Genomic DNA, 13770 nt, shown 5'->3' on the forward strand with positions numbered 1-13770 from the left:
CAAAATATCCTTTTCCTGTGGACCATGATTGTGTACAAACTTGTATCTATTCAATGTCAGAATGCTTGCATTAAAATTTCTACTTTTCTGGCCTAGTGGTTCTTGAGAAAAAGATAAAATGCCAAAAGTTTAGACAGATGCTGAACAGACAAAAGGTGAACAGAAAAAACTCGCTTGAGCTTTCAACTCATGTGAGCTAAAATGAACGTGTTAAAGTTTTATGGTGAAGGATTCATATCATGTGTAGATCTTTGCTACTCTATCTGTAGTAATGCTTAGTTAGCTGGTATACTCATTTATAATATTGTGAAATATACTCATTGTGCTTGGTGAAAATGTTTACATGGAAGGAAATATGTTTATGACCATGCACTGATCCAGATTATACACTAATCAAAATAAGCATATTGTGAGATATTTCTAGTGTAACAAAAGACATCAACATTTTTTTTTTAATTTATTTTTACAATTACCTTTTAAAAAGTAAGCAATTTGTAGAGAACATGTTATAAGTTAAACAGTACTTCAAAGTCATGTTTTTCGAGCATAGTTGCAACACCTTAATGTTTTGAGTGAAACAAAGTACAATTTAGAATTCAACCATTGACAGTATTGAGAAACTGTTCATTTGTAATAAAGGAGCATGCATTATGATGTATAAACTAGGTCAGGAATGATTGCAGATGATCTTTTGTGTGTTGGGGACAGCTACAAAGGCTGCTACACACACTACAACATTTGCATTTTTTGCATGTGCAATTTCCCTCACAGTCATTATTGCAAATTATGTTCCGTTTTAGATTGTCTATATCCCTTGTCTGCATTCCACGTAGATGGAAATTCTTAAGAACTGATACACGAGCACATGATTCAAGTTTTATTAGGTTTTTCATCTCCTCTTCACATTTGGAAACACTTCTTTTGAATCCATAACATATTGCATGTCCAACTCTCCCATCCCTGGCACATCTCCCAATTTCTTGCCAGTAACTTAGACACGAAGTTGGAAGCCCCCAATGCACAATAATGTCAACATCTGGAATGTTGATGCCCATTCCAAATGCAACTGTCGAAATCAACACTTGAATATTTCCTGATGGCTTAATATATTCAGTCAAAATTCTTTCCTTGCTTTCTGTGTATTTGCATGAAACATTTCAATCCTTCTATTTTCTAACGATGGTGTGTTGTGCACAAAAAATTGTCTTCAATAGAAGATAGCAACCACAGATAAATGTTGTAGCAAATGTTGATGGACCTGACATACAGTAATATCTTCCTCTGCCTCTGGTTGCTCTTGATATGTGTCACAATCCATGCTAGTTCTTCTTCAAATTTTTCTGTTGAATTCTTCACATTTAAGAAAATATTTGGCCTAAAAAGTACGGAAAAGTGTTTTCATTAAAGTTGAATGAAAGCTATATAATAACAGGATTGCACATCTTTTTTCTTGGATATTAGCAATAATATAGAGCACTGAATGTATCTTAAGGTGGCTCACTACACCCATAAATAGTTTCACAAATCAGCATGAATTGATTTCAATATAAAAGATATGATGATAAACAAGAAGTATATATGCCAAAAAGACAAAAAATATAAAAATTTGGATAAAAACATGATTTTCAAAAAATCATTTAAACATATATGAACAAAAGACTCTGGGGATTTAAACTCGAGATCTGCGGTTCACCAGCCCAATGCTTTAACCACTGAGCTACGATGATGGACAAACAAGTCAATCGATAGAAAAAATTTCACAAAACATTTAAATTGCCATCTTGTGACGTGGTGTCATACAGAGTATTTAAGCTTTTATGTAGTGAGCTACCTTAAAATGTTTCGTACATATTCCCAAAGATGAAGAAAATAATGCACTAATATTATTAGGTACCTATCTGGCAGGACTGCAACAACTTTTGTTGTTTCCGTTTGAAAGCCAAGAGTCTCATAAATATCCTCCTGAATCTTTCTTGTGGCTGTTGCTGATAATGCTAAGGTACAAGTGTTGATTATGCTCTGTAATCCCGACACCTGTCGATAGGCTGGTCTGAACTCCAGTCCCCTGAAAAGGTTTTGATTTACTATCTCCACAATAAATAGTGCAAAAGAAGGGAATAACAAATTCATTACATATGTATATTAATGTGTAATGCAGTGTATGTAACCATAAAATTCATTGCATATTTTACATGAAAATGAATGTAGGTGAAATCATTTACCATGATGAAATACAGTGTGCTTCATCAAACACTAGAACACACACTTTTGGTTTCAGCCAATCCCTCAATACTTTTCGCCATCGTTGGTGTATAGCTGCCTCTGGTGATGCATATATAACGCTGTAATGCTTGTTCACAACATCTGTTAAAAGTATCATGATGAAATTTGAAATTTAAATGTAAACTGGCTATTTAGTGCAGTCCCCATAATTATAGGTGTGATACCAAAAATCAAAAGCGGTCCCAATCTAAGTGATATATATATAGGTACATATCTCCCCCACCCAACACATACACACTTATATTCTCTCTTTATTTATTTGTTTGGTCACCCGAGTCACTCTAATAATTGTAAAGTTAAATTAATTATGATCACCTTGACTTTTTGTGTCGTCCATCAACGCAACTGCGCTAACGTTGTGCTGGCCGAGAAATTCAACCTGGTCCTTCATTAACGCTTTCAGTGGAGATACAACTAACGCTGTATGGCTTGGTGCACCTCCCTTTAACTAAAATATACAAAATATTACTTTACTTCTCTCCCATTCACTTGAAATTAAATATTTAGAAACATAGAGGAACAATCGGAGTGTGCTTCGACTTACCTCGTCTGCAAGCAAAGGCACCAAAATATACGTCATGGACTTGCCAAATCCAGTTGGTAATAAAGCAAAAACGTCCATCTTCCTTAAAATACTAAATATAATATTCTGCTGTTCTTCTTTTAACTTAATATCAAATTTAAACTTCTCCAACACTGACGAAAGCGCTTTCTCCTCCATACCCGTCCAATAATGTAAACACTACCTTATATGGGGCATATGCAAATACGCAGTATAATTGACAGCCGGAAGTTAGAACAGTAAATATGGCGGATAATACGAATCGAGAAATAGGAGTATATCGAATTTGTTTAAAATCGTAGGATAAAGCCTCAAAAATCGTAAGTTACAGATTTTAAATTCATATATAGACTAAGAAACATATATTACCAGTTTTATTTCAGTAAAGAAAGCCACCAAATGTTTATAATTATCGAAAATGTTGCGGGAGTGAATCACTCCCGCATTTGCACCATTACGGAGATCCTAAGGAGTTGTAGCCCTCCCCCCCCCCCCCAAAAAAAATCGGAGAGGGCTACATTATTGCAGCTATCATAATACTTGCCCTTTGACCTCTAAATATCAAGGCTCTACCATATAGAAATCTCATGCAAATGATTATGCACATTTTTACTGTATGCTCGAGAATGTCCAATATATAGGATGTTTTCTATTCGTTTTTCACAGGGTAAATAATTCATATTGTTCATTCCAAAGATAATTGATTATTGCATTAGTATACATTTTCTTCTGGCATGTTTTCAAAGAAATTAATTTAAACTAATTTCACGTGTTTTGAACTACGTGAAGTAAATTACTTTAATGGGGTATGAACTCCACATCTCCATTTTTAACATTAATTCATCATAAATTATCCACTTTTCAAATACTGAATGTCTGATATCATCATTCAAAAACACTAGATATATCTATAGATATGATGTTTACCTAGAAATGTAAACCTGAGTCGGTCAAAAACAGGCACCTATCTTCTTAGTCAGGTTAGTGTTACATAACCATGATAAGTTTATTGGATTGGCTAGTTGTGCTTATTTAATTACAAATGAAAATTAGTCATGGGGCTTGGATTATTCTGACCACAAACTATGTCGAAAATCTGCTTTAAATTCATAAGTAATTGCACAAAAAATTAAAACTAAATACCTAAGCATTTCAACACCTAATATCCTATATAAAAATACTTCATTGATAGCTGATGGCTTTTCAATATTAAAAAACACAATAGAGGAAATTCGAGTCACAACTTTGTTTTGAATTAGACTGGTAGAGTGTGATCATGATTCGCATTTATTCATACTAGCAATTAAATCATCGACAATAAAAACAATAATATTTACTTTTTCTTTATAAACCACTATCTTACTTTCAAGGTATTGTTATCATAATCATAATGAAATAATATATTAGTTAAAATGCACGTCTTCTCATTAAAATATGTGCATAAATGAAGTTCATATGCCGATCACAATTTCAGATGTAGAATTAAAAACCAAAGCATTTTCTGGTTTTTGAAACAAAATAATTCAATAATACCAATTGTTTTATTGTCTTTTGGTTTTTTTTTCATCACCATACTTCACAAGAATTGCTGATTACAACCATATAAAATGTTTACAATTACCTATGGGTCGAATTATGCGAGCGTCGAACAGCAGGGCTACCGCTATATTTAGAGCGACCCTGAGCACCAGCGACAGCGATCACCGCTACAGTCGGCAGTACTAGATTTACCGTCCACCTAAATAATGTTTATATGGGTCGCTGTCTACAAACTGTTTGGTGAAGTTATTCCTTTATACATCTGTAATTGGTGCTGTTTTTCTAAAATAAACAGTGTAATCATTATTTATTTTTGGATTAGACAAATTATGATACGTTAAATTGTTGACTACTAAGCCCCATGCCAAGCTATTGTCACGAGTGCATTTCGGAAAGAAAGAAAAAGACATCAAACACACAAATCAATAAAAATAATCAAATTTAAAGTGGTAATCACATTATTTTATTTTGATAAAGCAATCTTATTACTATTTTTGAATTGTGATCTGCACTTCTTTAGGAATTAAAAGTGGGAGCACGGCGTTATACTGACGCACTCAAGATGCTACGAGTTCAATAAGGAAATAATTTTATTGTTATTTTATTTATAATTCAATTTAAAGTTAGGAAATACAATATTCTATTATTTGTATAATTAAAAGTTCAATTATTTTGTATCTTTAATTTTTTTTGGTAAAGTTACCAGTTGGTAGAAGTTACATTGTATCGTCGATATATGTTGTTACAAGGTGAAGGTCAGTTGATCTGAGTGTGTATTGAATTTGAAGAGCAAAACAGAATGTATGCTATAGGCCTATCAGTGCTTATAGCTTCGATATATCCATTTTCTCGCAGTTTATCAGGGTCTCTGTCCAAGCGGTTTTTGAAAAGGTGACTGGGTGTGTTTTTTAAGGTAAAGTTCTTGCTCCAATAAAAAAATTATCCACGTCTTTTTTCTCGTACCATCCATCGAAAAATTGAAAAATACTCAGTCTAAATCCTTTCTACCGACAACTAGTATATCCGAGCACGGCACAAAACTATTATTTACAAGCCGTTAACGTGATAATTGGTTTTTTGTCGATTAAATCTAATCTGTTTATGAAATGGCTAATCCCGAGAGAATTCAATAAATATTCAAACTTGCAGCTTATCAAGGATTACAGGGCAGCCAGCTAAGTTTTGACATACCTACTTCGTTAATTCAACATATTAGGTCAAAGTCAACAATTCAATTGTACAGGCAGAAGGTCAAATGTTTCACGGCTGGCTGTGCTGTACATTACAGTTTTAGTGTAGTTTCCCTAGTTAATTTTGTAACGTATTTACCGAAGTGCTAACTATACTTTAGATTCGTACCTGGTCAATTACAGGGTTTGGGGTGAACTGAAGAAATGTAGTGTATTTATAAACTATATCTATATATAATGATTTCCTATTGATAAGACTAATAATTTTAGTGGCGTGCCAAAGTTTACAGATGCTGCCGTCTAACATTTCCTAGGTTGTAATCAAGTATTTAATAATCACAATATTCAATTTATTGGGAGTCTTAATTTCTAAATGAAATGCAGAGCCCTGTCGACTTCGGATTACCACATATACTGTGTGCTGCCTTGTTCAGGACGGACAGTATATGTGATCGCCCTTAAACAAATGCACTCACTGTAGATTGTCTTATTCAGAACGGACGGTGAGCACAGCAGCCTGGACGACGGGTCTGTTCAGCCAATGCAGACGTTGCCTATGGCTAGCCCCACTACTTAGGTCAGCCTCTCCGTGGCAAGCCTTATAAATACCGAAATGGCCTTCCAAATTCTCTCACTAAACCGATGAACGGGCAAGGAAGTATACTTTATTTGATTTATAAAACTTACACTGTTTTCTTCGTCTTCTTCCCTCGGATGAACGCTAGCAACAATTACTGATGCTTGGTATTTTTACCCTTTTATCGCGTGATATTAGACATTGACTAAAAAAAGAATCCATTTGAGTAGACCTCAAAATTCCAGAATCATTACACTACCCATGCCTCCGATGACATGCGTCCCGCATGTATGATCAACTAGAAAACTGACACGGTCAGCAAGCATTAATTCAATTAAAGAGAGCAATAATTGAATTGATGATATCTTCAAACAATTGAAGATATATTGAATTATTTGAGTTTATGTTAATTTGGCGCTCCATAGTTCTCTAAGGTGTAACGTGCAATTACTGCATAATTCAATTTTTGGAAGCAGTTTCACTTTGCATCCGGATATAAGAAATTTTATTTCGTATTCCGATCCCGATCGAAAGTTGTCGACTGGGAATGATGTGTTAATTCAATATACATGTAACATCAAGCATTTTTTAAATCACATTAAAAAAATTCTATATATCAATACAATGCACATCATAATTCAAATTGAATTACAGACAAACAGACAAAGTGACATGACTCCAAAATCTATAGGTGTCTTCCTCTTATTGTAAAGTATTTCTGTACAAAATTTTAAAACTGTACAGTGAAAATGTTTGAGTTACTGTGTCACAAAGAAAGTGTTCATAATGACAAAGATGATGACACACATACAGACAGACAAAGTGACATGACCCCAAAATCTATAGCTGTCTTCCTCTTATTGTGAAGTATTTCAGTACAAAAACTGTACAATGAAAACTGTTTGAGTTATTGTGTCACAAAGAAAGTGTTCATAATAACAAAGATCATGCCATACAGACAGACAGTCAAAGTGAAATGACCCCAAAATCTATAGGCTTCTTCCTCTTATTGTAAATTATTTCTGTACAAAATTTGAAAACTACGATAAAAAGTTTTTGAGTTATCGTGTCACAAAGAAAGTGTTGACGGACAGACGGACGGACAATGTGATTACTACAGGGCTTCCCGCATTTCATGCGGGGCCCTTATAAGTAAAATGAATAAGTACTGAATTTAAAATAGTATAATACAATGCAAAGCAATTTGAAGTACAGCGCAACTGAGTATAACAGAAAGTCAGCAAAAGCTTTCAAAAATTCGACTTTCTCCTCGCTCATCTCTTCAACATCAACGCCAATATCACGAAACCGTGTAATTTGTCTGGTTACGACAATCCTCTTATTGGCTTCTGAACACCAACATCGACCATGGATAGCTTCCTCTTGCGACATTCACAATCGGCTTCCTTTAAGGTAACCTGGCTTACTGGAAGAAAGAGAAATCTTGGTTTGAGGAGCATACCGTTTAGCAGGTGTCGTCTGTTTCCGAATGACTCTAACCTCCAATAACTGATCTTTAATGGTACTTTCCTCTTGCTTGGTTTGGTTATCTCTCGTGTCACCTTTATCACCACTGTCAGTTGAGACATTAACAATTACATCTCCATAGTCCTGTTTCAACCACTCTTCCTCTGACTGTTCTGCATCTTGCACTTCCACAGATTTACTGTTGCATGGAGTTGATTCTTTAACATTAGCTCGTTTTCCATCTAGTTTGATGGGCTATTCTGTCATGCCAGGGTGGCTTCTTCTTTCGTGCCTCTTCACCTTGATTTCCTTGTTACTGTTGTAATTGCAATTGAAGGTTCGCATAGCACATTGCAACACATGCTTCTTATAATCATGCTACATATGTACACATTGGACATCTACGACTTTGTCCTGGTGTTACTTTTGTTTTTGTCATCTACAAAAAAAAGATACAGTATAGGAATGTACCCCCCCCCTTTTTTTTTTACATAGTAACTACAAATTTATTACATGTCAGTTTCATAAGCATGCAACCAGATAGGTGGCTTGCGAGCCCTACTTGGACGATCACTATCTGAAGCTTTGTTTTCAGAGAAAATATCGTATAGCGGGTTTTTCCGCGGGGTGATAAATTTGGCTTACTTTAGCGGTTAAATAGCTTTCCGCCAAAATTTCACTCGCCAAATATGCATCCAATTGCGACTTAAGTATTTAAAAGAGATAACTCTTCCTTGTCCGCCAAAAATATTCCGCTAGAATTATTAGCATAATGGAATGTAATGGCTATATTGATCCATTTAGACAATTACATGAAACAACACGACGTTATTCTTGGCGTAATCTTTGAAAGACCTTTTAAGCAAAGTAGATTACCGGTAGATTTTTTTTCTTTTATCAGAGACATTGCTACCCAGTTTAAATAAATGTTCAATCGAACCAAGTTACAGATCTGACCATTCCATGATACTGTTGTAAATTTCTTTCAATGATTTTCAGAAAGGAAGAGGCTATTGGAAATTTAATAATTCTCTTTTGGGTGATAAAGGTTATGTGGATTGTATAAATGACATTATACAGAAAGTGCGGAAACAGTATGCTGTACCAATATACAATATTGAGTCCATAGACAACATTCCAGATAAAGATATTTATTTCACAATAAATGATCAGTTATTCTTGGAAACTTTACTGATGGAGATTAGAGGGAAAAGCAATTCATATTCAACATTTTTGAAGAAGAAAAATCAACAGAGGAAAAAACCTTAATCGAAGAAATAAAACCCTGGAGGAACATGCATCTGAAGGAAAGAAGTCATTTGGCCCAAAATATCGATGATTTCATTTGGAGCTCAAACCCTGGCATTCAAATAAGAAATGGATTAGCAAACCCAAAATCCGCTCAATTTGATCAGCAAAATGATTTGTGTCATATGACGAGAGCTAGAAGTTTGCATAAAATTGCAAAAATGCCATTTTCAATGAAAATATTCTCAAATTCAGGTGGTTTTCCTTTCAGAAAACATACAGCGCATGCGTCGAGCAAATTCATATTCAAGTATGTTCTTCATCTTAAAATAATACATAATATACATCATTTTCATTATGCTCGACAAATGCGCACATTTTTTCCTGAGCAATAATATGTATGACATTTGACAGTTTTCAGGCTTATTTTGAAAAAAAAGGCGGGAAATGTCTTATTCATGATGTCATAATGCTATCCAATTAGGAATATCATTCTGATTTTGTTGACATGGTATACCTGGCATATATTTTACTTTCTTAAAACGCTGATTAAGGTTAATTCCAGACACATTTTATTGAGAGAAATTGTTGGGCCTTTTTATGTATACAATCGTACTTTGTTCAAATTTGGTCAATTTAGAAATCAAAAAACAAAATTTAGAAAACTTAAGAAAACATAAATTACAAGGGCAGTAAATAAGAAGTAGAGCTAAATGGTTAGAAGAGGGGGAGAAACCCACACATTATTTTTGTTCTCTAGAATCTAGAAATTTTACAAGTAAATCCCCAAACTAGAAATTGATGATGGGAAAATAATAGTAGAACAACACAAAATTTTGAAAGAAACAAAGTCTTTTTTATCAAAATCTGTTACTAATTCTGACATTGAAGATTTAGATGAGATCTTAGATTTTAAAGATATTCCAAAATTAACACACAAAGAGTCATTAGAATTAGAAGGCAAATTAACATCACAAAGAAGTCTCTAAAACTCTTAGAAACACGGAATCTAACAAATCGCCAGGCTCTGATGGTTTCTCAGATGAGCTTTTTAAAGTATTTTAAAAACAAATTGGAAACTTTGTAATGAGGTCACTTAGCTATGCTTATGAGAATAAACTTTTATCTATTACGCAGAGACATGGTATTATAACTTTGCTTCCAAAAGGTGAAAAACCAAGACAGTATATTAAAAACTGGCGTCCAATAACATTGTTAAACACAGTATATAAATTAGCTTCAGGTTCTATCGCCAATAGATTAAAAACACATATTAGTAAACTTATAAATACAGACCAAACTGGTTTCATTAGCAATAGATACATGTATATTGGTGAAAATTACTGTTTTTACAGTTGATATATGGCATATGCAGTTTACTGAAGAAGCTGGGCTTTTATTACTTTTAGTTTTTGAGAAAGCTTTTGACACGATATCATGGGATTTTATTCAAAGCACCTTACACTATTTTAATTTTGGGCCTTCCATTAAAGAACGGATTAGAATATTTTATCACAATATTACATCCGCAGTTATACAAGGAGGTCATGTCTCTGAATCTTTCAATATACAATATGGTTGTAGACAAGGCGATCCTTTGTCACCATATATTTTTCTACTTTGTGCTGAAATTTTAGCAATTATGATAAGAAAAAACTAGTAATATTAAAGGAATCAGTTAGAAATACTGAGAGAGAAAATATCTCAGTTGGCAGATGATACATCAATACGCCGGTTTCGAGATACATCCGAGTTATTTCCCTTTGGAGAACTCTCGTGTATAGTGAGGCGCGAAACAATTTGTTTACACGCGGGAGTGGGACTAATATTCATCACTGCGTAAGTGAATGTACTCAGTAAGTTTCTCTTACACTGTTAGATCACCCGAATTCGACTGATACACAAACTAAGTAAGTTTAGTATTTAGGGAGTAATTAAAAACATAGAATTCTTATCATATCACGTTATTCCGTTGGTCATAAGTACCATATCAAAGATATTTCTTGCAAATATGACATTGTTTGTATGTTTCCTCTTCGGTAAAACATTTCTTTCGATAGCATTTCGTATTTCCCACATTTACATATTAAAAGAGAAGCCGCTTTTAATACATTTCATCGTTTTTTCTCGCTGACTGTAGGTCCACTCTGTCCCACTTAGTCATTCAAAGTTCCACTAAATGCACCTCCTACACAGAAGAGTTCGTATCTCGAAACTGGCGTATTATACTTGACGGTAGTAGAGAATCTCTCCTAGATTAAGCTGTAAGGACGCTGAACAAGTTTTCTGAACTATCGGGTTTATGTATTAACTGCTCCAAAACTCATGCAGTCTGGATAGGTGCTAAGAGATTTAGTCAAGAAATTCTATATTCAACTCTAAATTTTTCTTGGGGTAATAGTAGATTTACTTTACTCGGTATTCACTTTGATGTAGACTTGCAAAAGATTCCAAAAATAAATTATGAACCAAAGTTGATACAAATGAAGGCAATTATCAGCCAGTGGAGCAAAAGATACCTAACACCAATAGGAAGGATAACTGTACTTAAAACTTTGGTGCTACCTCTTCTAAATCATGTTCTGATGTCTATTCCTAATCCGTCTGATGCTTTTTGTAAAGAATTAGAAAATCTCTTTTACTCCTTTGTATGGAATGGTCCTAGCCACTGCATTAATAAAGATATCATAACAAAAACATGAAATTAGTGGTTTATGAATGATTAATATAAAAGCCTTATAAATTTTTTTTCTTCATTCCTAAGCTTGATTTGACAAAATTAACTACACGTGGAATAGATTATATACATGAGATTAAAAAAACACTCAAAAATATCTTTTGAATAGATGTCCTTAATGCTTGGATAGACTTAGTTCAGAAAGGCAACCTTCTTCTTATAGACATGGCAAAAGGTGATGTACCACTTGTTTTTAATCCAAACATTATGATAGGTAAAAAAACATATTTCAATAAAAATCTGTTTAAGCATAACATACAATATGTAATCTGCACTATGTCAGGAATTCAGTTCTTTTGGCTCATTGGTTCTTGAGAAGATTTTAAAAGATTTTCCCAATATATTTCTATGTAAACTTTGATCCCCTATTGTGGCTCCAACCTACCCCCAGGGGCCATGATTTGAACAAACTTGAATCTGCAATATGTCAGGAAGTTTTCATGTAAATCTCAGCTCTTCTGGCTCATTGGCTCTTGAGAAGAAGATTTTTAAAGATTTTCCCTATATACTTCTATGTAAAACTTTGATCCCCTATCGTGACCCCAAGGGCCATGATTTGAACAAACTTGAATTTGCACTGTGTCAGGAAGCTTTCATATAAATTTCAGCTCTTCTGACTCATTGGTTCTTGAGAAATTTTTTAAAGATGTTTAACCCCCAGGGGCCATGATTTGAAGAAAATTGAATCTGCACTGTGTCAGGAAGCTTTCATATAAATTTCAGCTCTTCTGGCTCATTGGTTCTCGAGAAGATTTTAAAAGATTTTCCCTATATATTTCTATGTAAAACTTTGATCCCCTATTGTGGCTCCAACCTACCCCCAGGGGCCATGATTTGAACAAACTTGAATCTGCACTATATCAAGAAGCTTTCATGAAAATTTCAGTTCCTCTGGCCCAGTGGTTCTTGAGAAGAAGATTTTTAAATGACCCCACCCTATTTTTGTGATTATCTCCCCTTTGAAGGGGGCATGGCCCTTCATTTGTACAAACTTGAAAGCCCTTCACCCAAGGATGCTTTTGGCCAAGTTTGATTATAATTGGCCCAGTGGTTCTTGAGAAGATGAAAATGTGAAAAGTTTGCAACGACGCCAATGCCGACGACAGACAACGGATAAATTTTGATTAGGAAAGCTCAACTAAAAAAAATCGAAGAGGGGGGGGGGGTGTTCTTGTCCTGCATTGGTTTAATTCATTAGTTCAAGCTCTTACATTTTTACATTTCTAGTTTCCACACTATAGTCATAGATCTATATAGAAAGGGGGGTGGGGTGGGGTTGACAAGCAGCGGATTCAGGATTTCCAGAAGGTGGGGGAGGGGGGGGGGTGCTTATGTGAAATTAATCATTTATAGCCAAAATACTCAGTCATTTTTGGTGCCAAATCTGGAGTTTTTATTTCTATATAATACTAATGCCTTGTAAATTTGCAGCACAATAGGGGGGGGGGGGGGGACTACAAATTCTATTTTTTCAGGGGAGCATAGTCATCGTTGTGTCTCTGTCCGTGCTCATACCTCCTAAACCTTATATCAGAAATTGATCACAAATATTCCTTGGGAAAGGGACTTTTGGATCAAGGTTAATTTGGAAAGGTCAAGGTCACTCGGAACAAGTATATTATATCTAGAAAAAGTTTCTTATTTGAACAGTCAGTTTTTTCTTTCTTTTATAAATTACAGGTATTGATCATATATATCACATAAATATTAAACAGGCAAATGGTTTTCAGACCAAGGCCATTTTATAAAGGTCAAGGTCATGTATGCACTTACAATATATATCTTATACGAGGGAAATGTTCTTTATTTAAACAGTTTTCGAACAGATATTGATCATATATCACACAAATAAGTAATAAGGAAATGGTTTTTAGACAAAAATCACTCAAGGTCAATTTATAAAGGTCAAGGTCACTCTGAACATATGTACCTTATATATGAAAAAAAAACCCACTTTATTTTTCAACAGTTATTGATCATTGTGCGAGTCATTTGTGATATAAAGTACATGTAGTTCATTGGTTAGTTGTAGTTTGGGGAACATTCATCAGTTTTAATTACTGATAATCTTGTTTAAATAGGCCATTTCAATATGTATTATTTTTACATCATAGGCAACAGTAGAACACACAGAAGACGAGAAAGAACTGGAGAGATTGGCATTGAA

The 13770-nt window shown here is 34.3% G+C and overlaps 2 protein-coding genes across 2 annotated transcripts in view; both read right to left on the reverse strand.

Moving 5' to 3' along the window:
• Positions 1-363: 363 nt before the first annotated feature.
• LOC130051805 (uncharacterized) lies at positions 364-3323 on the reverse strand. The gene is given in 7 exon segments (XM_056154495.1): positions 364-1138; positions 1141-1203; positions 1206-1375; positions 1895-2065; positions 2223-2364; positions 2599-2731; positions 2828-3323. Coding segments are annotated over 7 exon segments (1332 nt in total). The 5' UTR covers positions 3005-3323; the 3' UTR covers positions 364-662.
• Positions 3324-7325: 4002 nt separating this feature from the next.
• Positions 7326-13770, reverse strand: part of LOC130051808 (phosphorylase b kinase gamma catalytic chain, skeletal muscle/heart isoform-like) — a 174198-nt gene continuing 167753 nt past the window's right edge. Inside the window, exon 12 of the mRNA XM_056154511.1 lies at positions 7326-8057. The gene's annotated coding sequence lies outside the window, so the exon portion shown is untranslated. The remainder of the gene's footprint in view (positions 8058-13770) is intronic.

The sequence above is a fragment of the Ostrea edulis genome, chromosome 1, assembly GCF_947568905.1.
Source record: "Ostrea edulis chromosome 1, xbOstEdul1.1, whole genome shotgun sequence".
Classification (NCBI taxonomy): domain Eukaryota; kingdom Metazoa; phylum Mollusca; class Bivalvia; order Ostreida; family Ostreidae; genus Ostrea; species Ostrea edulis.